General features: G+C 38.4%; 2 protein-coding genes across 54 annotated transcripts in view; one reads left to right on the forward strand and one right to left on the reverse strand.

Annotated features, from left to right (window-relative positions):
- Window positions 1–25872, forward strand: part of MATCAP2 (microtubule associated tyrosine carboxypeptidase 2) — a 174225-nt gene that overhangs the window by 131184 nt on the left and 17169 nt on the right. For 18 of the 38 annotated variants that reach the window (XM_085005817.1, XM_085005824.1, XM_085005816.1 and 15 more), the window contains 3 exons: window positions 17243–17386; window positions 18292–18424; window positions 19506–19811. In XM_085005817.1, coding sequence (XP_084861943.1) covers window positions 17243–17386; window positions 18292–18424; window positions 19506–19811 — 583 coding nt within the window. The remainder of the gene's footprint in view (window positions 1–17242; window positions 17387–18291; window positions 18425–19505; window positions 19812–25872) is intronic. The other 20 variants (XM_085005826.1, XM_085005809.1, XM_085005808.1 and 17 more) reach the window with 3 other exon arrangements.
- ANLN (anillin, actin binding protein) overlaps window positions 1–25872 on the reverse strand; it is a 170984-nt gene that overhangs the window by 102373 nt on the left and 42739 nt on the right. The gene's annotated exons all lie outside the window — the stretch shown is intronic.

The following is a 25872-nucleotide window of genomic DNA, read 5'->3' on the forward strand; positions in this document are numbered from 1 at the left end:
TTTGGATCCCTTTTATTTCTTTCTCTTCTCTGATTGCTGTGGCTAGGACTTCCAAAACTGTGTTGAACAGTAGTGGCAAGTGTGGACATCCTTGTCTTGTTCCTGATCTTTGTGGGAATTCTTTCAGCTTTTCACCATTGAGAATGATGTTAGCTCTGGGTTTGTCATATGTGGCCTTTATTATTTTGAGGTAGGTTCCCTCTGTGCCCACTTTGTGGAGGCTTTTTTTTTCTTTTTCTTTTTTAGATTTAGAAATGTGTGTTGGATCTTGTCAGAGGCTTTTTCTGCATCTGTTGAGAGGCTTATGTGGTTTTTATTCTTCAGTTTGTTAATGTGGTGTATCACACGGATTGATTTGTGGATATTTAAAAATCCTTGCATCCCTGGGATAAATCCCACTTGACCATGGTGTACAATCCTTTTAATGTATTGTTGGATTTAGTTTGCTAGATTTTGTTGAGGATATTTGCATCTATGTTCATCAGTGATGTTGGCCTGTAATTTCCTTTTTTTGTGCTATCTTTGGCTGGATTTGGTATCAGGGTGGTGGTGGCCTGGTAGAATGAGTGTTCCTTCCTCTGCAGTTTTTTGGAATTGTTTCAGAAGGATAGGCATTACCTTTTCGCTAAATGTTGGGTAGAATTTGCCTCTGAAGCCATGTGGTCCAGGACTTTTGTTTGTTGGAAGTTTTTAATCACAGTTTCAATTGTAGTTATTGTGATCAGTCTGTTCATCTTTTCTGTTTCATCTTGGTTTAGTCTTGGAAGATTGTACTTTTCTAAGAATTTGTCTGTTTCTTCAAGGTTTTAAATTTTATTGGCATATAGTTGCATGTAGTAGTTATGATCCTTTGTATTTCTATGATGTACATTGTAACTTCTTTTTCATTTTTTTTTTTTTTTTTTTAGGGCCGCACCTGTAGTATATGGAGGTTCCCTGACTAGGGGTCTAATCGGAGCTACAGCTGCCGGTCTGCAGCATAGCCACAGCCACACCAGATCCAAGCCATTTCTCCAACCTATGGCACAGCTCATGGCAATGCCTGATCCTTAACCCACTGAGCAAGGCCAGGAATTGAACTCGGAACCTCATGGTTCCCAGTCAGATTCATTTCTGCTGCACCACAATGGCAACTCCATCTCCTTTTTCATTTCTAATTTTATTGATTTGAGTCCTCTCTTTTTTTCTTGGTGATTCTATCTAAGAGTTTATCGATTTTTGTTGATCTTTCAAAGAAACAGCTTTTAGTTTCATTGGTCTTTTCTATTTTTTTTTTTTCATTTCTATTTCATTTATCTCTGCTCTGATCTTTTTGATTTCTTTCCTTCTTCTAACTTTAGGTCTTGTCTGTTCTTCTCTTCTAGTTGCTTTAGGTGTAAAGTTAGGTTGTTTACTTGAGCTTTTTCTTATTTCCTGATGTAAGCTTGTATTGTTACACAGTTTGCTCGTAGAATTGCTTTTCTGCATCCCATAGGTTTTGGATTGTTGCGTCCTTGTTGTCATTTTCTTATAGGTATTTTTTAATTCCCTCTTTGATTTCCTAAGGGATCATTGGTTGTTTACTAGCATGTTGTTTAGTCTCCATGTGTTGTTTTTTTTGGGTTTTTTTTTTTTTTTGCAGTTTTTTCCTTGGGTTTTTTTTTTTTTTTTTTTTTTGGCTTTTTGGCTTTTTGCCATTTCTAGGGCCCCTCCTGTTGCATATGGAGGTTCCCAGGCTAGGGGTCCAATCAGAGCTGTAGCCACCGGCCTATGCCAGAGCCACAGCAACTCGGGACCCGAGCCATGTCTGCAACCTACACCACAGCTCACAGCAATGCCAGATCCTTAACCCGCTGAGCAAGGGCAGGGATCGAACCTGCAACCTCATGGTTCCTAGTCGGATTCATTAACCACTGAGCCACGGTGGGAACTCCAACAATTTTTTCCTTGTTCATTTCCAGTCATAGAGCGTTGTAGTCTGAAAAGATACTTGATATGATTGCAGTTTTCTTAAATTTACTGAGGTTTTATTTGTGGCCCAGAATGTAATCAGTCCTAGAGAATGTTCCATGTACACTTGAGAAGAATGTGTAGTCTGCTGCTTCTGGATGGAATGTCCTATAAATATGTAGTAAATCCATCTGGCCTAATGTGTCATTTAAGGCCTCTGTATCCTTGTTGATTTTCTGTCTGGATGATCTGTCTATTGCTGTAAATGGGGTATTAAGTTCCCCAGCTATTATTGTGTTATTGTCAATTTATCCTTTTAAGGTTGTTAGCCGTTGTCTTAAATACTGAGGTGATCCCAAGTTGGGTGCATATATATTTACAATTGTTAATGTCTTCTTCAGTTGATCTTTTGATCATTATGTAATGTCCTTCTTTGTTTCTTATAATACTCTTCATTTTAAGGTCTCTTTTTCTAATATGAGAATTGCTACTCAAGCTTTCTTTTGATTTCCATTTGCGTGGAATATTTTCTTACATCTTCACACTTTCAATTTGTATGTGTCCCTTTCAGTTTGAATTGCATCTCTTTAAGACAGCATATATAGGGATCTTGTTTTTGTATCCTTTCAGGCAGTCTGTGTCTTTTGGTTGGGGCATTTAGCCCTTTTACATTTAAGGTAATTATTGATATGTATATTCTTACTGCCAAATGGTTTTTTTTTTTTTTTTTTTTGTCTTTTTGCCATTTTCTTGGGCCGCTCCCGTGGCATATGGAGGTTCCCAGGCTAGGGGTCTAATCGGAGCTGTAGCCACCAGCCTACACCAGAGCCACAGCAACGCTGGATCCGAGCCGCGTCTGCAGCCTACACCACAGCTCACGGCAATGCCGGATCGTTAACCCACTGAGCAAAGGCAGGGACCGAACCCGCCACCTCATGGTTCCTAGTCGGATTCGTTAACCACTGCGCCACGACGGGAACTCCCCAAATGGTTTTGAATTTGTTTTTGTTGGTCTTTTTTCTTCCCTCTTCTCTTGTGGTTTGATTACTATCTTTAATATTGTATTTGGTTTGCTTCTTCTTATTTGTGTGTTTATCTAGTGTAGATTTTTGGTTTGCAGTTATCCTGAAGTTTTGATATGAGTGTGTATGTATGTGTGTGTATACACACACACACACACACACACACACACACAAGAATGTTTTAAGTTGTTGGTCTCTTAATTGCAAATGCATCGCCAGTATTCTGCCTTTGTACCCTTCTCTTCTCATGATTTCTGGTTTCGGTAGCATGTTTGTGTGTGGATGATCTCCTACCTTTACTATAAGTATGCCTTTACTGGTCAGCCTTGTCATTTGTATTATTTTTGTTTCTAGTTGCGTCCTTTTCTTTCTCACCTAGATAAATTTCTTTAGTATTTGTTGTAAAGCTGGTTGAGTGGTGCTGAATTTTCTTAGCTTTTGCTTGTCTGTAAAGCTTTTGATTTCTCCTTCAAATCTGAATGAGAGCCTTGCTGGGTAATCTTGTTTCGAGCTTTTTTCCTTTCATCATTTTAAGCATATCACGCCACTCCCTTCTGGACTGCAAGGTTCTGCTGAACAATCTGCTGATGTCCTTATTGTGTTTCCCTTGTATGTTGATTGTTTCTTTTCCCTAGATGCTTTCAGTATTTTCTCTTTGTCATTGATTTGGGTCAGTTTGATTAATATGTGTCTCCACATGTTCCTCCTTGAGTTTATTTTGTTTTATTTTTGCTTTTTAGGGCCATACCTGCAGCATATGGAGGTTCGTAGGCTAGGGGTCGAATTGGAGCTACAGCTGCCAGCCTACACCAGAGCCATGGCAACTCAGTATCTGAGTTGCATCTGTGACATACATGATGAACACCACAGCTCATGGCAACGCTGGATCCTTAACCCATTGAGCAAGGCCAGGAATCGAACCTGCAACCTCACGATTCCTAGTCTGATTCATTTCTGCTATGCCATGACAGGAACTCAGCCTTGGGTTTGTTTTATATGGTACTCATGCTTCCTGGATTGGAGTGAGTGATTCCTTCCCCATGTTAGGGAAGTTTTCGGCTGTTATCTCTTCAGATATTTTTTTCTGGCCCCTTTCTTCTCCTTTTGGCACCCCTATAATACAGATGTTGGTGTGTTTAACATCTTCCCAGATTTCTCTTAGTCTGTCTTCATTTCTTTTCAATCTTTTTTCTTTTTCTGTTCCACATAAGTATTTCCATTAGTCTGTCCTCCACCTTGCTTATTCATTCTTCTGCCTCCTATATTCTGCTGTTGATTGCTTCTAATGACCTTTTTATTTCCGTTACTGTATTTTGCATCTCTTCTTGCTTAATCCTTAAATCTTGTATTTCTTTGCTCAGTGTTTCTAATAATTTTATCAACCTTTGCCTCCAGCTTATTTGCAAGATCTTTAGTCATCTTCACTCACATCAGTCTAAAGTCTTTTTCATGGAGGTTGCTAATCTCCAGATCACTTAGTTGTTTTTCTGGGGTTTTTTTTCCTGCTTCCTCATCTGAGTCATAATTTTCTGCCTTTTCATTTTGTATAGTTTTTTGGTCTGATCTCCTTTTTTCAGTGGAGTTGTAGTAGCCTCTCTTGCTTCTGAGGTCTGCCCCCCCTTTTAGCTAAAGTTGGTAAGGGAGCTTGTTGTAGGCTTCCTGATGGTAGGGACTGGTTCCTGCCCACTGGTAGGTGGAGCTGATTCTTATCCCTCTGGTGAGTGGGGCTTTGTCTCTGGGTGAAATTAGTGGAGGATGTTTAGGCAGCCTGTTGACTGATGGGTGGGGCTTTGTTCCCACCCAGATCATTGTTTGGCCTGGGGCTTCTCAGCCCTGGTGGGTGGGGCCAGATTTTTCCAAAATGCCTACTTCTAGAGGAGTACATGCTGATGCTTATTCCCAAGACCATTGCCTCCAATGTCCTGCCCCCACAACCAGCCACAGTCCCTCCTGTTTGCTCAGGAGATCCTCCAAGAACTGCAGTCAGGTCTGACCCAGATTCCTGTGGAGTCTCTGCTTTGCCCTGGGACCTAGTATACATGAAAGACTGTGTGTACCTTTCAAGAATCAGGTCTTTGTTTCTCCCAGTCCTGTGGAGCTCCTGCGCACAAGTCCCACTGGCCTTCAATGCCAAATGCTCTGGGGGCTCCTTCTCCCAATGTCAGATCCCCAGGCATGGGGACCTGATGTGGGGCTCAGAACTCTCACTCTTGTAGATGATACTGTGATATAGTTACTTTCCAGTCTGTGGGCTGCCCACCTGGCAGGTATGGGGTTGCTTATATCATGTAATTGACCCTCCTGTTATTGATGGGGCCTCCTCTTTGTCTTCTGGAGTAGAGTTTTGTGGGGTTTTTTTGGTAGTTTGAAGTCTATTTTCTTGAAGGTTGTTCAGCAGTTGGTTGTAATTTGGTTACTTTTATGACAAAATGTGAGCTCCAGTCCTTCTACTCTGCCATTTTTTTATGTTCCTTTTCTAACATTTCATTTTTAGTGTACAGAAATGCAACTGATTTCTGCATGTTGATCTTGTATCCTGCTAGCTTGCTGAATTCGTTGATCAGTTCCAGTAGTTTTTGTGTAGAGGCCTTGGGAGTTTTCTATATATAATATCATGTTATCTGCCTAATAGTAAGGAAGATTGTCTTATAGTCAGAGATGGAAACATCCCAATCAAATTGTATGTCCTTGGAAGAAGATGTGACCTTGATGACCTATTGAAACAACACTTCTATTGATTTTTGCCTTTGAAAACTTACATGACTGCACTCTTAGCTTCTTATTTTAACAGGGTCGTTTCTCCAGAACAGCTTGAATATCTGGCTGCTTCCTTGTAGGTGGTAAAAGAGTCTGCAGTACTAAGCTGTATACAAATACCTTCTCCTAGTAGCCATTGTCCTAGTAGCCATTACCCTCTCACTTTACCCTTACCATTGTGTACATGCAGACTATCTCAACTCTTAGGTGGGAAAGGCCGTAGGTGACATTTTTCTTTGTCATACTGTGTTTTCATTGAAGGCAGATTCTGTGTCTCAGATCTATTTATTTCCTGGCTTCTGCATATGTAGAATATAATTTATTGAAGCACTTTCTTTTAATTAGAATCTGGTCATAGTTTGCAGTGTATGTTATAGAAAACTCAATTATTGGCAAAAGCATTTTTGCTTCAGTTTCTCTTGCTCTTTATGCTGCTGTCATTGTCTTTCTAAGGTACAAATCTGATTGCATCACTTGCCTTCCTGAAAACCTTTGGGGCTTCTCATAATTCAGGATAAAGTCCAAAATTTTTATCATGGGCTACAGGCTTTTCACCTTTCATGATATGGCTTATGCTTAGGTTTCCAGAGTCAAATCTACCCTCTCACAGCACCTTGTGCAAGTTAACTGTCATGGAATTTATCACATTTATCATCCTTAAGTTTCTTTTTTCGCCTTTACCACTAGATTGACCTCCTTTATAAAGACATATTTTATTTCCACTGTTCCCAGAACTTATTGAGAGTTTGTCACTAAAGGAATCGCCTTGTGCCTGTGAAGCTCAGGGACTCTGTATTTCACTGTATGTGCTTTGTGTATGCTTTTAACAATATTACTCCGTTTTGCCTGCAATGCCTTCTGTTGGCTGTAGGTCCCCACTTTACCTTTCTCTGTGTTTTCACTTTATTCATAACATCCACTAGAGTATTACTAAATTATGTTGGTTTAAATGTCACCTCTATCAGTTAATGGTAAGGAATTTAGTTTTTAAAATATAAAAATGGGAGTTCCCATTGTGGTGCAGTAGAAATGAGTTCGACTAGTATCCATGAGAATTCAGGTTCGATTCTTGGCCTCACTTATTGGGTTGGGGATCCAGCGTTGCTGTGAGCTTTGGTGTAGGTCACAGATATGGCTTGGATCTCACATTGCTATGGCTGTGGTGTAGGCCAGAAGTATCTCTGATTTGATCCCTAGCCTGGGACTTCCATATGCTGCAGGTGTAGTCCTAAAAATATATGTGTGTGTGTGTGTGTGTGTATAAATAAATATGGACAAAATCAGTGATTGGCACAAAGATAGTGACCATAAAGATAATGAATGGTCCTTATTAATGGTATGCTAGAAATTTAGTGAAGTACTCTATAAACACTGGATCCAAATTTGTGACTTTAGGGTCAAGTTCACCTTGCACATAGATGCTTTTTTTTTTTTTTTTTTTTTTTGTGGGTGAGCTCAGTTTTTTAAAACATTGGTATATAATGTTTTAATCTGTTGCATCTCCTAGATTTCTTTTTGTTTTGTGTTTTTGTTTTTATATAATTTTTCCCCATTATAGCTGGTTTACAATGTTCTGTCAGTTTTCTGTTGTACAGCATGGTGACCCAGTTACACATACATGTATACATTCTTTTTTCTTCCCAGATTTCTTATACTCAGTAACTTTACACAGAGGTTATTGCTTGCAGCTGAAGGTACTTGGATGTGTAACAATTGCTCTAGTGTCCCATCAGTTTGTGGCTGTAATACCTTAAATGGAGGCCTAATGACCTGATTGAGTAATCCACATCTTTATAGATCTGGTTTGCTTCCAAGAAGCAGTATCCACCAGCGAAAAATTAATTCAATACATGGAATTTTGCTTTTCATCCTGAGAATGTTAGAGTACCAGAATGTGTGTGTATGTCATGCTTAATCTGAAAGAAACATTTTCAGACCGCTTTGATGAATACTGAATGAGAAAGAGGGCCGTATAAAGTGGGAAACGCAAAATGTTGTATTCATCACATGTAGTATCATAATAAAGGCTAGAAGAGTCTTGCTTAACTTTGTTTAACCCAACATTTTAAAAACAATTGGCCATGGAACCCTTTTAAAAATTGTATCTTGTCCACCACTTTTTGAAACAACAACAACAAACAACCAGTTTGGAAATCACTGACTTAAAGAAAAGGACTATGTGATCTCCGGGGGTTATTCAGTACTTGAGGTGAGGGGTGAAGGGAGTTGGAGTTTTAGATGGTAGAACTTACTAAAAATGGGAGGAATGAAGAGAGGATTGGGACTGAATAGACGTCAAATCTCTTTAAATTCTAAAACCAAAGCCGAGCAGTCTTTTGCTAAAATTTAAATACTCTATACAGTAATATAGGAAATAGACTACAAAACACATTATAGTTTTTCTTTCTCTCCCTCTCCCTCCTCTCTTTTACTCTCTATCTCTAATTTCATCCTCACACCAATTTTGTGAGGTAAATAGGGCAGAGATTTCCATCTCCATTTACCCACTGAGGGAACTAAATCTGAGAAAGGTAAAATGACATACCTAAGATCACACAGTCGGTAAAAGATAGGGCACTAATGTAAAACCAGATCTTTTGACTTCTAGTCTTTCCACAGTATCACTTGGACTCATCATAGTGGTGTCCCTATTGTATATAGCTTTTCATTGAGTGAAAACTGCAATTGAAGAGAGAAATAGGTTTTTAGCACATGACTATTGAAGTGGCTCATGATTGATGGTCAGATTTCCAAGTTGTTAAATAGCAAACAGAATCACAAGTAAACCAAAAGTAAATCACTCAACAGTGTTAAGATTTTTTTTTTAGAAAGTTTGTTATATCATCTAAGACAATGCTGTAAATTGTATATAGAGATTTTTCATTTTTTGAATTACTGGTTAAAATATACTGTGATTTGAATACTGTAATTCGATTACTATTCCTTTTTTAATAACAGCTTTATGAAGGTATAATTCACATGCCATATTTGCCCATCTAAACTGTGTAGTTAACTGATTTTCAGTATATTTTGAATTATGCAGTCATTACCACTATCAAATTAGAGGACATTTCATCACCCCAAAAGGAAACCCTGTACGCATTAGAAGTGACTCACCATGTCCCACCAGCTCTACTGCCCTAGCCCTAGACAGTCATCAGTCTGCTTTCTCTCTCTATGGATTTCCTTATTCTGAACATTTCATATAAATAGTTAGACAATATGTGGTGTGGTGTGACTAGTTTCTTTTACCTAGCATGTTTTCAAGATTAATATATATCATACCATATATCAGTACTTTTTTGTTGAGTAGTATTATATATATATATATAAAACATTTTTTACGTCCATTTATCTGTTGATAGACATTTGGGTTGTTTCTACTTTGGGGATATTATGAACAATGCTGCCCTGAACATTTGTGTACAAATTTTTTTGTGGATATATATTTTCAGTTATCTTGAGTACATACCTAGCAGTGGATCATATCGTAGTAGATCATATGGTAGTGAGACCTATGGGAACTGTGTATCTAACTGTTTGAGGAAGACTTTTTCCAAAGTGACTACATCATTTTATATTCCTGCCAGCAGCATATGAGTTCGAATTTCTCTACATCCTTGTCATTTTTTGGTCAACTCTTGTTTCTATTTTCATAGCCATTCTAGTGGTTATGGCGTGTGGTTGTGATTTCCATTTCTCTCATGACTAATGATGTTGAGCATCTTTTCATGTGCTTATGGGTTATTTGTATATCTTCTCTGGGAAACTGTCTATTCAGATCTTTTGCCCATTTTTTTTTTTCCTTGTTAAGGCCACACCTGTGGCATATGAAAGTTCCCAGGCTAGGGGTTAAATTGGAGCTGCAGCTGAGGCCTCTGCCACAGCCACAGCAACACCAGATCTGAGCTACATCTGCAAGCTGTGCCACAGTTTGGTGGGAATGCTGGGTCCTTAAACCACTGAGTGAGGCCAGAGATCAAACCCGCATACTCAGAGACAGTGTCAGATCCTTAACCTGCTGACCCCCAACAGGAACTTCCTTCTCCATTTTTTAATTGAATTTGTATTTTTATTATTGGAGTTGTAGGAATTCTTTATATATTTTAGATACAAGTCGCTTCAGATAACGAAATTTGCAAACATTTTCTCCTGTCCTATGGGTTATCTTTTCACTTTGATGGTGTCCTTTGAAGCACAAAAGTTTGGAATTTGGATGAAGTCTAGCTCTCTGTTTTGTTATTTGTACCTTTGGTGCCATATCTAAGAAACTGCTGCCTAATCCAAGACCATGAAAATTTATGCCGATGCTCTCTTTGTAATACTTTTGTAACTTTAGCTCTTACATTGATGTCTTTGATCCATTTTGAGTTAATTTTTGTGTATGATAAGCAGGGGAGCAGTTTAATTTTTTATGTGTTTTTAAAAATATTTTACTGGAGTATAGTTGACTTACAAAGTATTGTCAATTTCAGGCATACAGTAAAATAAATTCTGCATACGCATATATCCATTCCTTTTCAGATTCTTTTCCCACATAAGTTACCACACAGTACTGAATAAATTACCCTATGCCATACAGTAGGTCCCCATTACCTGTCTATTCTCTATATAGTAGTGTGTATATATCAATCTCAACCCCATAATTTATCCCTCCCTGCCACATTTCCCCTTCGGTAAACATAAGTTTTTGATTTCAAAATATGTAAGTCTCTTTCTGTTTTTTACAGTTCTACTCTATTAGATTCCACATATTAGTGATCTAATATGGTATTTGTCTTTCTCTGTCTGACTTATTCACTTAGTATGATAATTTCTAAGTCCATCCATGTTGCTGCAAATAGGTTATTTCATGCTTTTTACGGCTGAGTAATATCACATGGTGTGTATGTACCACATCCTTATTCATTCCTCTGTGGACATTTAGGTTCCTTCCATGTCTTGGCTGTTGTAAATAGTGCTGCAGTGAACATTAGGGTGCATGTACCTTTTCAAGTTATGGCTTTCTCTGGAGAGATGCCCAGGAGTGGGATTTTTGGATCATGAAGTAGTTCTATATTCAGTTTTCTGATAAACCTGCTTGCTGTCCTCCATAATGGTTACACCAATTTACATTCTCTGCAACAGTGCAGGAGATTTCCCTTTCCTCCATACCCTCTCCAGCTTTTATTATGGACATTTTGATGATGGCCATTCTGACTGGTGTGAAGTGTTACCTCATTGTAATTTTGATTCACATTTCTCTAATAATTAGTGATGATAAGCTTCTATGTGCTTTTTGGCTTTTTCCCTCCTTTGGAGAAATGTCTGTTTTTTAATTGGATTGCTGTGGTTTTTTTTAAATGTAAATCTGTATGGGATGTTTGTATATTTTGGAGATTAATCCCTTGTTGCTCACTTCATTTGCAAAGATTTTTTTCCCCATTGTTTGGTTTGTCTTTTCATTTCATTAATGGTTTTCTTTGCTGTGCAAAAGCTTTTAAGTTGAATTAGGTCCCGTTTGTTTATTTTTATTTTTGTTTTCATTAGGAGGTGGATCTGAAAAGATACTGTTGTGGTTCATGTCAAAGAATGTTCCTGCCTGTTTTCCTCTAGGACTTTTGTAATATCTGGTCTAAATTTAGGTCTGTAATCTATTTTGAGTTTTTTATTTTTTGTTTTTTGTTTTTTGTTTTTTTTTTTAAGCTTTTTAGGGCCACACCCACGGCATATGGAGGTTCCTAGGGGTCAAATCAGAGCTACAGTTGCTGGCCTACACCACAGCCACAGCAACACAGGATGAGCAGTATCTGCAACCTATACCACAGCTTATGGCAATGCTGAGCCTGTAACCCACTGAGCGAGGCCAGGGATTGAACCCACAGGGATTGAACGGTTCCTAGGCAGATATGTTTCTGCTGAGCCACAGTGAGAACTCCAGGAAGTGTTCTAATTTCATTCTTCTACACGTGGCTGTCCAGTTTTCCCAGCACCACTCATTGAGGAGACGGTCTTTTCTCCATTGTATGTTCTTGTCTCCTTTGTCATAGATTAAATGACCATATGTGCATGGGTTTATTTCTGGGCTTTCTGTCCTGTTCCACTGATGTATATTTCTGTTTTTATGCCAGTACCATACTGTTTTGATGACTGTAGCTTTATAGTATTTTCTGAATTCAGGGAGCCTGATTCTTCCAGCTCTGTTTTTCTTTCTCAAGATTGTTTTGGATGTGCAGGGCCTTTTGTTTCCAAACAAATTTAAACATTTTTGGTTCTAGTTCTGTGAAAAATGCCATTGGTAATTTAATATGGATTGCACTGACTCTGTAGATTGCCTTGGGTAGTGTAATCATTTTGACAATATTGATACTTCCAATCCGAGAGTATGGTATATCTTTCCATCTGTGTCATCTTTGACTTCCTTCAACACTGTCTTGTAGTTATCAGAGTACAGGTCTTTTGCCTCCGTAGGTAGGTTTATTCCTAGGTATTTTATTTTTAAGGCCACATCCATGGCATATGGAGGTTCCAAGGCTAAGGGTTGAATTGGAGCTATAGCTGCTGGCCTACACCACAGCCACAGCAATGCAGGATCTGAGCCACGTCTGTGACCTACACTACAGCTCACAACCATGCCAGATCCTTAATCCACTGAGCGAGGCCAGGGATCAAACCTTAACCCTCATGTGTGCTAGTGAGATTCATTTCTGCTGAGCCACAACGGGAACGCTAGTGTTTTATTTTTGACGCAATGGTAGATAGGATTGTTTCCCTAATTTCTCTTTCTGTTATTTCATTGTTATAGAAATGCAACAGATTTCTGTGTATTAATTTTATATCCTTCAACTTTACCAAATTCATTGATGAGCTCTAGTAGTTTCTGGTAGCTTCTTTAGAGTTTTCTATGTATAGTATCACATACAATACTACTTCAATACAATTTTACTTCTTTTCCAATTGGGCTTTTTTAAAATTTCTTTTTCTTTTTTGATTGCAAGGGCTAGGATTTCCAAAACCAATGTTGAATAAAAGTGGTGAGAGTGAACATCCTTATCTTATGCCTGGTCTTAGAGGAGTTCTTTCAGCTTTTCACCACAGGGAATGACGTTAGCTGTGGATTTGTCGTATATGGCCTTTATTATGTTGACGTAAGTTTCCTCTTTGTCCACTTTCTGGAGAGTTTTTTTAATCAGAAATGTATGTTGGATTTTGTCAAAAGATTTTTCTCCGTCTATTGAGATAATTATATGGTTTTTATTCTTCAGTTTTTTAATGTGGTATATCACACTGCTTGATTTGGGATATTGAAAAATCCTTGCATACCTGGGGTAATACCCACTTGATCATAGTGTTTGAATCTTTTGAATATATTGTTGTATTTAGTTTGCTAATATTTTGCTGAGGATTTTTGTATTTTTGGTTATCAGTGATACTTGTCTGTAAATTTCTTTTTTGTGATATCTTTGTTTTTGCTGTCAGGGTAATGCTGGCCTCAAAATGAGGTGCAAAGAGTTCCTTTTTCTGCAGTGTTTTTGGAATACTTTGATAAGCATAGGTGTTAACTCTTCTCTAAATGTTTGGGTGAGTTCACCTGTGAAGCCATCTGGTCCTGGACTTTTGTTTGTTGGAAATTTTTAAATCACAGTTTCAATTTCCATACATGTTAATTGGTGTGTTCATATTTTCTATTTCTTCTAGGTTCAGTCTTGGAAGAGTGTACCTTTATAAGAATTTGTTCATTTCTTCTAGGCTGTCCATTTTATTGGCATATAGTTTCTTGTAGTTGTCTTTTATGATCCCTTAGATTTCTGTGATGACAATTGTAACTTTCCCTTTTTCATTTCTAATTTTACTGATTTGAGTCCTCTTAAGGAACCTTATAACCTTGCTTGGTAGAGTATTCTTTCCCTAGGAAAGGAATATTATGGATGGCAGATTGAAAGTGATGATTGAAATAATTAAGCTGCTGCATGTTTGAATCCCCCACCAATATTGGGAGATATAGTTTTCTGATTAACTTAAATGATCATATTAGTGGGGAAGAGACATTTGATGTGAAATCTGTGGCCTCTTCAGAGTATTAACCATGTGGAGGTGTGTGAAAGCTTGATTCTCAAAGTGGCATAGATATTCATTCTCTGAACTCTAGGAGGAGAGGGTGAATTCTCTTTTCTCCTTTAAAAAAAAAAAAAACTTTTTGTAGGGAAATGTGGGTCAAAGTTTGTGGATCAAACTTTCAGTTTTAAACTGAGTAAGTTCTAGGTATCTAATGTACAGCATGATGATTATAGGTAATAATACTGTATATTTGCAATTTGCTAAGCTCTTAGATGTTTCCACCACATCAAAAACAGAGTAACTGCATGAGGCAATAGATTAATAATTTGCTCGTAGTAATCATTCCACAGTCTACACATATACTGTCACCACATGGTACACCTTAAAAAACATTACACTGGGAGTTCCCGTCGTGGCGCAGTGGTTAACGAATCCGACTAGGAACCATGAGGTTGCGGGTTCGGTCCCTGCCCTTGCTCAGTGGGTTAACGATCCGGCGTTGCCATGAGCTGTGGTGTAGGTTGCAGACGCGGCTCAGATCCCGCGTTGCTGTGGCTCTGGCGTAGGCTAGTGGCTACAGCTCCGATTCGACCCCTGGCCTGGGAACCTCCATATGCCACGGGAGCGGCCCAAGAAATCGCAAAAAGACAAAAAAAACCAAAAAAAAAACATTACACTGTACAGCCTAAATACATGCAATTTTTTTTTGTCTTTTGTCTTTTTTAGGGCCACATCCATGGCATATGGAGGTTCCCAGGCCTAGGGGTCGAATCGGAACTACAGGTGCCGGCCTACGACACAACCGCAGCAATGTGGGATCCGAGCTGCGTCTGTGACCTACAGTACAGCTCAGGGCAACACCGGATCCTTAACCCATGAGCAAGGCCAGAGATTGAACCCACAACCTCATAGTTACTAGTTGGATTCATTTCTGCTGTACCACAACGGAAACTCCTATGTATGCAATTTTTATTAGTTAATCATACCTCAGTAAAACTGGAAAAAATAATGACTTTTTCCTTTGCATATTGTAAAGACTTTTAAAACTTCTGTAAGGTACAAGGAATTAAACATCAGTGCAATGTATCACCCCTTCCCAAAAATGAATGCCACATCCTGTAGCCTTTGGGTATATCCTTCTAGGCTTATTTGTGCCTTTTTTAAGTGCTTATTGCCTTTTCCTTTTTACAAAATTGAGATCATACTTGTAAAATTTTTGTGCCCTCTAGAGATTGCATAAGGAAGCAGAAGTTGTAACATAAAAATATTCACTAATAAAGTAACCACTGAACATTTCTGATTTCTCTCTTAAAGCTTGAATTTATTCACTTTTTCAACCACTGTCTCTGTCTCTGTGCTGGGGCCTATTTAGTGCAGATAGATTGGGGAGTCAGGGGAGGATTCTAGAGATCTTTATGATCACTGACAAATCTGTCTAGGTTGGACTTGTTGAAAAACTAATGAAAAAAAAAAAAAGAGATGACAATAGGGTGGGTACTTCACCAAAGAATGATCAAGCATGACATAATATTAAGATAAGCTTTTAGGAACATCCATGTAGCACCTGTGTAGGGTTGCTACCTTGATGGTGCCATGTAAGCCATGAAGTGAAAGAAATGATACACAATTATATAATTTTGATGGAAAAATTACACCCCTTCAAAAAAAAACCTACTATTTTTATTCATTCTTTGATGTACATAATAGTTCAGAGGTAAAGTTTGCCTCAATGTCGTTAAACTGCCAGGGTAAATTTTTTTTATTGTTTTTTTGTAGCTACACTTACAGAAGTTCCTGGGCCAGGGATTGAACTTGTGCCACAGCAGAGACCCAAGCCACTGCAGTGGCAATGCCAGATTATTAACCCACTGAATCAAATGGGAACTCCAAGTTTTTTTGTCTTTTTTTTTTTTTTTTTTTTTTTTTTTTTTGTCTTTTTGCGATTTCTAGGGCCACTCCCATGGCATGTGGAGTTTCCCAGGCTAGGGGTCTAATCAGAGCTGTAGCCGCCAGCCTACGCCAGAGCCACAGCAACGCAGGATCTGAGCTGTATCTGCAACCTACACCACAGCTCACGGTAATGCCAGATCTTTAACCCACTGAGCAAAGCCAGGGATCCTCATGGTTCCTAGTCAGATTCGTTAACCACTGAGCCACGATGGGAACTCCGGAACTCCAAGTTTTTTTAATCTTATAGGGTACTTTTTCAATATAAATTTTCCGTATAAAATCTTTATTCCCTGTTATGAATATGAATGAATACCTATTATGAATGTGAATGCTTAACAGCCTCCTACTAAGTACCATTTATTGATGGTAACAAGGAACATCTATATATTTAAGTTTTTCTTAATTCTCTAGACTGTTTTATATCTGCCATAATGAATAGGAACCAGATAACCACATTTTCCTACTGAGTAAGCATATGCTAGAAAAGCTAATTTTGTCCAAAATTAAGTACATACTTTCAAAGCCTATATACATTTTCTCAATAAAACCATGAAGTAGACATTGTCATTGCTATCCCTTTTATCAGCGAGGAGGCTTACTAACAAGTTTAGTGACTTACCAAGCGTCACACAACCAGAAAGTGACAAAACCAGGACATCAGCTCAGGTAGTCTGACTCAAGAGTTAGTACTTTTAATCTCTGTAATAGTCTGACAACAGCTAGAAACTATAGACTTCATGGAACATGTATCTGAATTTTCTGGCTTCTGTTATCATTCATATAAGACATATTTGAATTTTTGAGTTTCTTTCCCAAAATACCTTTGAAGAGCATTTTCCTTCCTTAGGTTTTCCCCTTTTGTGGCTTTCGCATAAATAACTGTTCATTTATTATTTGTTACCAGTTTTTTAGTCTTTGTTTCTGTGTATTTGTTTTTAGAGAAAAATATTTCAACTTTCATAATCTTTTGATGTAAAAATTTATGAAGAATGAAAAGTAGACAGTACCCTGTCATGTCTGAAAGACAAAAGTGTTCTTAGTAATGTTGAGACTATGTTGTCTGCCAGAGAGTAGCCTAGAAAAACATCAGCTTCTATAGAATCATCACAGGAGAATGGTTGATTCTTTTGTGTGTTCCTAAAAAAAAAAATGAGAATTTTTTTCTTTAATGTCACTAAACTATAATTACTATTTGGAAATAGTCTTGAGATATACTTTCTGAGTTCTCCTGCAAGACCATCAGATGGTCCTAAAGAAGCTAAGGAGCTTCTCTGCTTTAGCTTCTAGGCCTGTCAGATGTTGACAGTTGTGCAGTGCTTGAGCCCCTTTATATATCCTTCAGTGTGTTGAGGAGATATACGTACACAGATATTTGTAAAAATTTGTGAAAATGATTGAAAGCTATTTAGGATTAGAGCAATGTAGCACCTCAGCTGCAGTTTAATTTGGAAATTGATAAACATAGAATGGGTCATGATAAGAATTCCAGCTCATTATTCATCTCAAAGTAATAGGCTGTTTACTTTCATTCTCTGTTTCTTTTATAGTCCATCAATATTATGGAACTGACTTTACAAAAGTATGGAAGTTATGAAAAATTTGAACAGGCCACCGGTGGTAGCCTGCTATCTAAAACTCGAATCTGGAGTCATGTTAGGAAGTACATGATGAAAGAAGGCTGCATGGGTGAGGTATGAATTTTTTTTTTTTTTTTAAGTAATTCACCAATTACTTTTTTATGGGTGCACCTGTGAGATAAGGAAGTTCCTGGGCCAGGGATTGAATCCAAGCTGCAGCTGCGGTAACACTGGGTCCTTTAACCCACTGCACTGGACAGGGGATTGAACCCATACCTCCTCAGTGACCGGAGTCACTACAGTTGGATTCTTAACCCATTGTGCCACAGCAGGAACTCCATGAGATAGGAATCTTGAGTGAATGTCGACACGTTGACTAGGTACTTTAACTCTCAGTCAGTGCATTTGTCCCTGGTAGGTTTTATTTCCTGAACCCTGTTTTACTCATTAGTTACCCAGATTTCTAAGTTCCTGTTGCATTGAGTTGTTATGTTTATTGTTTTCTATTTTTCTTTTCTTAGTACCATTTTTATGTAGCTCATGAGATTATATGGGTTGCTTTATGAAAAGTATTAATGAAGAGATTTGCCATAGGGGCTTCTCTTATTAGTGCCCAGTTCCTAGTGTTCAGCTTTGAAATAAGCCTTGGCCTAGCAGTGAATAGGACTCTGGCCCCTGCACCTTCTTTGCATCATTTCAGCCAGGGGACTATATTTGAGAGCATAGCAGAGGCACAATTTAAGTTCTCTGTGTCTTCCTTAGCACAGCCATCTACTTTTTTTTCAATCCAATAAACGTTCTTGAGTTCCCAAAGCTTCAGAATCAGAAGGATCAAAAGTGATCGGCTCTGCGTTTCATCATCTTGGTTTCTTTCTGGGAGATACAAGTTGGTGTAAATAAAAGAAAAAGGTGTTACTTTATTGGTCCATTCCATTGTTTTCTGTGAAAGCTTTTCCGCCCTGCTTGCTATGTTTATATATATGTATTTTTATATATTTTTTTTTCTTCTTGGTCCTTAGATTGTAGTTCATCTCACTGAGGACCTGCTTTCCCGAGCTTCCATGACAGTAGTGAATGGATGTCCAACACTGACCATCAATGTCTCCACTGCACGTGAACACTGGCTGGAGGGAATGCTGAGGCATGAAATAGGTAAGGGGCAGCCTTTCTCCTTTTATTCACTTGTGATGGCAGAAATTACTTCAAGGACATACTCTTTTGTACTGGGCTTTTTCTTAGCAATATTTGATAAAAAAAAAAGTGGAGTTCCTGTTGTGGCCCAGTGGGTTAAGAACATAACGTTGTATCCATGAGGGTATGGGTTTGATCCCTGGCCTTTCTCAGTGGGTAAGAATATGGCATTGCCATGAGCTGAGGTGTAAGTTGCAGATGTGGCTCGGATCCTGCGTTGCTGTGGCATGGGCCAGCAGCTGCAGCTCTGAGGCCCCAAAAGAAAAAAGAGTAATGAGATTGTTAGGTTACACTAGAACAAAAGCTAAGACATGAATGTCTCACTTCAAGTTAGATTTTTTTAGGGTGCTGAGTAGCTGTATTAAGCTTGAAAAGTCATTTAGGAGTTCCCGTCGTGGCGCAGTGGTTAACGAATCCGACTAGGAACCATGAGGTGGCGGGTTCGGTCCCTGCCCTTGCTCAGTGGGTTAACGATCCGGCGTTGCTGTGAGCTGTGGTGTAGGTTGCAGACACGGCTCGGATCCCACGTTGCTGTGGGTCTGGCGTAGGCCGGTGGCTACAGCTCCGATTCAACCCCTAGCCTGGGAATCTCCATATGCCGTGGGAGCGGCCCAAGAAATAGCAACAACAATGACAAAAGACAAAAAGACAAAAAATAAATGAATAAATAAATAAATAAAGAGTATTTAAAAAAAAAAAAAAAGTCATTTAACTCCTCTGGGTTTCAGTTCCCCCACCTTCAACTGAGGGCGTTGAATTAAGTGATCACTGAGATTCCTCTTAAATATCAAGTCCATAATTCCTGTATTTAAAAAATTAATTGCTCTAAAAGTTTATACCTTTTCTAATGAGACATGTAATCATTCTGAAGGCAGTGTACTCCTTCCAACCAGAGGGCCTTAGGGTTAGGTCATTTTCTACTTTTTTTATTTGTAGGTACACATCAGTTTGGTCTTAGAATTGTTGGTAGAATCTTTTTTGGGAGAAGGATTAAAATAAGAATGGCATTTCTTGTTTGTCATGTGCCTTTTCTTCTCTGCAGGCACACATTATTTTCGAGGTATTAACAATCTTCAACAGCCATGGAACAGCTGGACTGGCCGTAAAAAACATGAGCTAAAGCCAAACAATCCCACAGAGGAAGGACTGGCAAGTATTCACAGTGTCCTGTTTAGAAAAGACCCATTTTTGTGGAGGGCTGCCCTCCTCTACTACACTGTTTATCAAGCCAGCCAAATGTCTTTTTGTGAACTCTTCAAAGATATTGGAAGGTTTGTCAAGGACCCCAATACAAGATGGGATTATTGTGTACGAGCCAAGAGGGGATGGACTGATACCTCGAAGCCAGGTGGGTGTCCCTTGACTCTAGGTTCTTCTGATGTATTGGGTGATTGTCTGTTGATTTTGGCTATATCCTAATCTGCTGATCAGAGAATTCCACTCACCTATTGAAAATTAAACATTTGTTACTTGAAATTAGTGCTGGTTTTCTCAAACTACATTTTGTTAACATTTTTTCCCCATTTGATTTTGAAAAATTTCAAACCTGAAAAAATAGGGAGATAATGGTAGAATGAAAACATATATACATTTCATTCACAAATTGTTAACATTTTTGCCATTTTTGCTTTCTCTTTCTCTGACTTTAAAAATAGCTTTATTGAGGAGTTCCCATCGTGGTGCAGCAGAAACAAATCCGACTGGGAACCATGAGGTTGTGGGTTCAATCCCAAGCCTTGCTCAGTGGGTTAAGGATCCAGCATTGCTGTGAGCTGTGGTGTAGGTCGCAGACGTGGCTCGGATCCCACGTTGCTGTGGCTCTGGTGTAGGCCAGAGGCTGTAGCTCTGATTGGACCCCTAGCCTGGGAACCTCCATATGCCATAGGTGCAGCCCTCGAAAGACCAAAAAAAAAAAAAGGCTTTATTGAGGTATATCATTCATATGACATATAATTCACCCATTTAAAAGGTACAGTTCGGTGGTTTTAATGGTATTCATGGAGTTTTGCAGTCATCACCACTATCTAATTCCAGAACATTTCATCTCCCCCAAAAGAAACTTGTGCCCATGAGCAGTCATTCTCTATTCTTTCTCCCCACTGCTCCCAGCTATAAGTAACCCTCAGTCTACTTTTATTAGTTTTGCCTGTTTTAGCCATTGCGTATAAATGGAATCATGTGATATGTGATCCTTTGTAGCTGGCTGCTTTCACTTAGCATAATGTTTTTAAAGATCATTCATATTGTAGCAAGTATCAATATTAAGTCCTTTTTATTGCTGAATATTATTCCAGTGCATATTTTATTTATCCATTCACCAGTTAATAAGCATTGGGTTGTTCCCACTTTTTTGGCTCTTAACGAACAATGCTATCAATATTTGTGCACAAGTTTATGTTTGTAAGTCTATTGGGTATATACTTAGTGGAATTTTGGAGTTATAAGGTAACTCTATTTCCAACCTTTTGAGGAACTTTCACTATTTCCAAAGTGCGCCATCTTACATTCCCACCACAATATATGAGGGTTTCTATTTTTCTATATCCTCATCAAAACTTGCAACTTTCACTTTTTAAAAATTAATATTATAATCATCCTAGTGGGTGTGAAGTGGTAATCTTACTGTGGTTTTTTTTTTTTTTTTTTTTTTTTTTTTTTTTTTTTTTGTCTTTTGTCTTTTTTGTTGTTGTTGTTGTTGTTGTTGTTGCTGCTATTTCTTGGGCCGCTCCCGCGGCATATGGAGGTTCCCAGGCTAGGGGTTGAATCGGAGCTGTAGCCACCGGCCTACGCCAGAGCCACAGCAACGCGGGATCCGAGCCGCGTCTGCAACCTACACCACAGCTCACGGCAACGCCGGATCGTTAACCCACTGAGCATAGGGCAGGGATCGAACCCGCAACCTCATGGTTCCTAGTCGGATTCGTTAACCACTGCGCCACGACGGGAACTCCTTACTGTGGTTTTGATTTGCATTTCCCTGATGACTGAAGACCTTGAGCATTTTTTCATGTGGTTATTGGCTATTTTTATATTTCCTTTGGAGAGCTATTTAGATCCTTTACCCGTTTTTAATTGATTTATTTTTCTTTTTATTATTGAGTTATAAGAGTTACATATTCTAGATAAAATCTATCAAATAATGATTTACAAAATATTTTCTCTTGTTCTGTAGGTTCTCTTTCCATTTTATTGATGCTGTCCTCAGTGATTTTTTTCTTTTTTGGCTGTGCCCATGGCTCCCCAGGCCAGGGATCAAACCTGTGCCATGGCAGCCACCCAAGCCACTGTGGAGACAACACAGGATCCTTAACCTACTATGCTACAAGGGAACTCCCTCTGTGACTTTTTAAAAGCAATTGTACACTTGACGTTTCTTTCCTTAAAAACATGAGCATGTATCTGCTAAGAATGAAGACATTCTCTTCTACTTAACACAGATATCATTATCACACTTAAGAAAGTGAATGTTAATTCAATGTTATCCACTACTTCATACAGAATATTTAAATTTCCCCAGCTGTTCCAGAAATGTCTTTCATAAGTGTTTTTTGTTTGTTTGTTTGTTTTTTGTTGTTGTTTTTTTTAATCTAGGTCCAGTCAAGGTTCATGCATTACTTTTGGTGGTCATACCTCTTTAGCCTCTTTTAAAATGGAGCTACTTCATCACTTTTTATTTTTTATCATGCTGTTTTTAAAGTCCTGGTCACTGTTAAGTCGCCCAGCTAGCTCAGTTGGTAGAGCATGAGACTCTTAAAGTCCTGGCCACTGTTCTTACAGAATGGTCGAAAGCTGGATATGTTTGACTATTCATGATTAGACTCAGAGTAAACATTCTGACAAGAACACTACATAAATGATACTGAACTGATCAGGAGCCACCCCATGACAGGGTCTCACCATTAGAGACACTAACTTTGATCCTTATTTAAGGTGGGGATCGTGAGCACTTTCCTTTGTAAAACTACATTCTCCTTGTCCCCTTTTTAATAAATGATCTGTGAGGTGATACTATATGAATATCCTGTCTCCCAACACAGTCTCATGTAATGGTTTTAGCATGTATCAATGATCCTTGCCTGAATCTGTTAATTTCACTGGGGATTTCTAGCACTTTTGAAAATTATTATTTTTATTGTCTAAAGAAAATAGAAGCAAAGAGTACAAAAACAGTTCATGTTGATCTATGCAAGCAGTTATGGTTCCAAGTAAATCATGCTACTCTAATAGAAAGTTTAAAAGAGTTTGTCAGTAGCTTTAAGATAGCAGATTACCCACAGAGGTGTTTTTGTTTTTTAATGAAGGATTGCTGATTTACAATATTGTGTTAGTTTCAGGTATTCAGCATAGTGATTCATGCTTTTTGGTTTGTGGGTTTTTGGGTTTTTTTTTTTCAAGATTCTATTCTATTATAGTTTATTGACTTTTTTGTTGTTGTTGTTCCTGACAAAATAAGAAGTAGATTATAAGGCAGTACAAAAATACTTTTTAAAAAAGAGTATTAGGAAGTGTTCCTTTTAAGTCTTTTTAAGATTAGTTCAACATAGCAACCGATTTTCCTTTAAAAGTATTTCAAACTGTTTGTTTGGAGTTTAGAAATACCTTCCCAACTCTGTGATGGTTTTGTCACCAGCCCAATGCATGTGGACAATTTATACCAGTGATATAGTTTCATGAAGTGTGGTGCCAGAGAGCCAAGACCAAGCAAGAGGGGAATCTGGGAAGAGGAAGACATCTTACCCCTGCCTTTCATGTATGCAGAGCCACTCGAGGCTCAGCTTCAGATCAACAGAACATGCCTACCATTACCTGATGCCTTTTTAAATCACTTTGCTGGTATTTAATGCTCTGTACCAAGATGCACAGAGGTTTCATGTTGCCCTTGACACCCCATGGAGGCACATCACTTTTTAGTTTCTTTACATAAAAAAAATTTTTATTGAAATTTTCAAATGTATACAACAGAATAATAATATGTTGGACCCACAGTAAACATTACACGGTCTTAGAAACTATCAGTCTTTTTTTTTTTAACTGAATGAATTTTATTATATTTATAGTTGTACAACCATCATCACAACCCAATTTTACAACATTTCTATCCCAAACCCCCAGCCCATCCCCTTCCTACAACCTGTCTCCTTTGGTAAACATAAGTTTTTCAAAGTCTGTGAGTCAGTTTCTGTTCTGCAAAGAAGTTCATTATATCCTTTTTTAAGAGTCCACATATAAGTAATAGCACATGATGTTTGTCTTTTTTTTTCCTTTTTTTGATGCAATTTTATTATTTTTTATAATGATCATAACAATCTAATTGCACAGGATTTCCATCCCACAGCCCAAGCACATCCCCCCACCCCCCAAACTGTCTCCTCTGGAGACCATAAGTTTTTTTTTTTTTTTTTCAGTGACATTTCTCCAGTATATTTTTTTTCCCCACTGTACAGCAAGGGGGTCAGGTTATCCTTACATGTATACATTACAATTACATTCCCCCCCTTTCTTCTGTTGCAACATGAGTATCTAGACAAAGTTCTCAATGCTATTCAGCAGGATCTCCTTGTAAGTCTATTCTAAGTTGTGTCTGATAAGCCCAAGCTCCTGATCCCTCCCATTCCCTCCCCCTCCCATCAGGCAGCCACAAGTCTCTTCTCCAAGTCCATGATTTTCTTTTCTGAGGAGATGTTCATTTGTGCTGGATATTAGATTCCTGTTATAAGTGATATCATATGGTATTTGCCTTTGTCTTTCTGGCTCATTTCACTCAGGATGAGATTCTCTAGTTCCATCCATGTTGCTGCAAATGGCATTATGTCATCCTTTTTTACAGCTGAGTAGTATTCCATTGTGTATATATACCACTTCTTCCCAATCCAATCCTCTGTCGATGGACATTTGGGTTGTTTCCATGTCCTGGCTATTATGAATAGTGCTACAATGAACATGCGGGTGCATGTGTCTCTTTTAAGTAGGGTTTTGTCCGGATAGATGCCCAAGAGTGGGATGGCGGGGTCATATGGACGTTCTATGTATAGATTTCTAAGGTATCTCCAAACTGTCCTCCATAGTGGCTGTACCAGTTGACATTCCCACCAACAGTGCAGGAGGGTTCCCTTTTCTCCACAGCCCCTCCAGCACTTGTTATTTGTGGATTTATTAATGATGGCCATTCTGACTGGTGTGAGGTCGTATCTCATGGTAGTTTTGATTTGCATTTCTCTTATAACCAGCGATGTTGAACATTTTTTCATGCGTTTGCTGGCCATCTGTATATCTTCTTTGGAGAAATGTCTATTCAGGTCTTTTGCCCATTTTTCCATTGATTGATTGGCTTTTTTGCTGTTGGGTTGTATAAGTTGTTTATATATTCTAGAGATTAAGCCCTTGTCAGTTGCATCATTTGAAACTGTTTTCTCCCATTCAGTAAGTTGTCTTTTTGTTTTCTTTTGGGTTTCCTTTGCTGTGCAAAAGCCTTTCAGTTTGATGAGGTCCCATGGGTTTATTTTTGCTCTAATTTCTATTGCTTTGGGAGACTGACCTGAGAAAATATTCATGATGTTGATGTCAGAGAGTGTTTTGCCTATGTTTTCTTCTAGGAGTTTGATGGTGTCCTGTCGTATATTGAAGTCTTTCAGCCATTTGGAGTTTATTTTTGTGCATGGTGTGAGGGTGTGTTCTAGTTTCATTGCTTTGCATGCAGCTGTCCAGGTTTCCCAGCAACGCTTGCTGAATAGACTTTCTTTTTCCCATTTGATGTTCTTGCCTCCCTTGTCAAAGATTAATTGACCATAGGTGTCAGGGTTTATTTCCGGATTCTCTATTCTGTTCCATTGGTCTGTCTGTCTGTTTTGATACCAGTACCACACTGTTTTGATGACTGTGGCTTTGTAGTATTTCTTGAAGTCTAGGAGAGTGATGCCTCCTGTTTGGTTTTTGTTTCTCAGGATTGCTTTGGCGATTCTGGGTCTTTTGTGGTTCCATATAAATGTTTGGATTGTTTGTTCTAGTTCTGTGAAAAATGTCATGGGTAATGTGATAGGGATTGCATTGAATCTGTAGATTGCTTTGGGTAGTATGGCCATTTTTACACTATTGATTTTTCCACTCCAGGAGCATGGAATATCTTTCCATTTCTTTACATCTTCTTTGATGTCTTTGATTAAAGTTTTATAGTGCTCGGCATATAGGTCCTTTACCTCCTTGGTCAGGTGTATTCCGAGGTATTTGATTTTGTGAGGTGCAATTTTAAAAGGTATCGTATTTTTGTATTCCTTTTCTAATATTTCATTGCTGGTATACAGAAGTGCAACTGACTTCTGAATGTTAATCTTATATCCTGCTACTTTGCTGAATTTGTTAATCAGTTCAAGTAGTTCTGGGGTTGAGTCCTTAGGGTTTTCTAGGTATAGTAT

Source organism: Sus scrofa, chromosome 18 (genome assembly GCF_054392235.1).
Source record: "Sus scrofa isolate SSC_HxYL_T2T_F1_AM1 chromosome 18, Sscrofa_HxYL_maternal_Yorkshire_Landrace_v2.0, whole genome shotgun sequence".
NCBI classification, from domain to species: Eukaryota; Metazoa; Chordata; class Mammalia; order Artiodactyla; family Suidae; genus Sus; species Sus scrofa.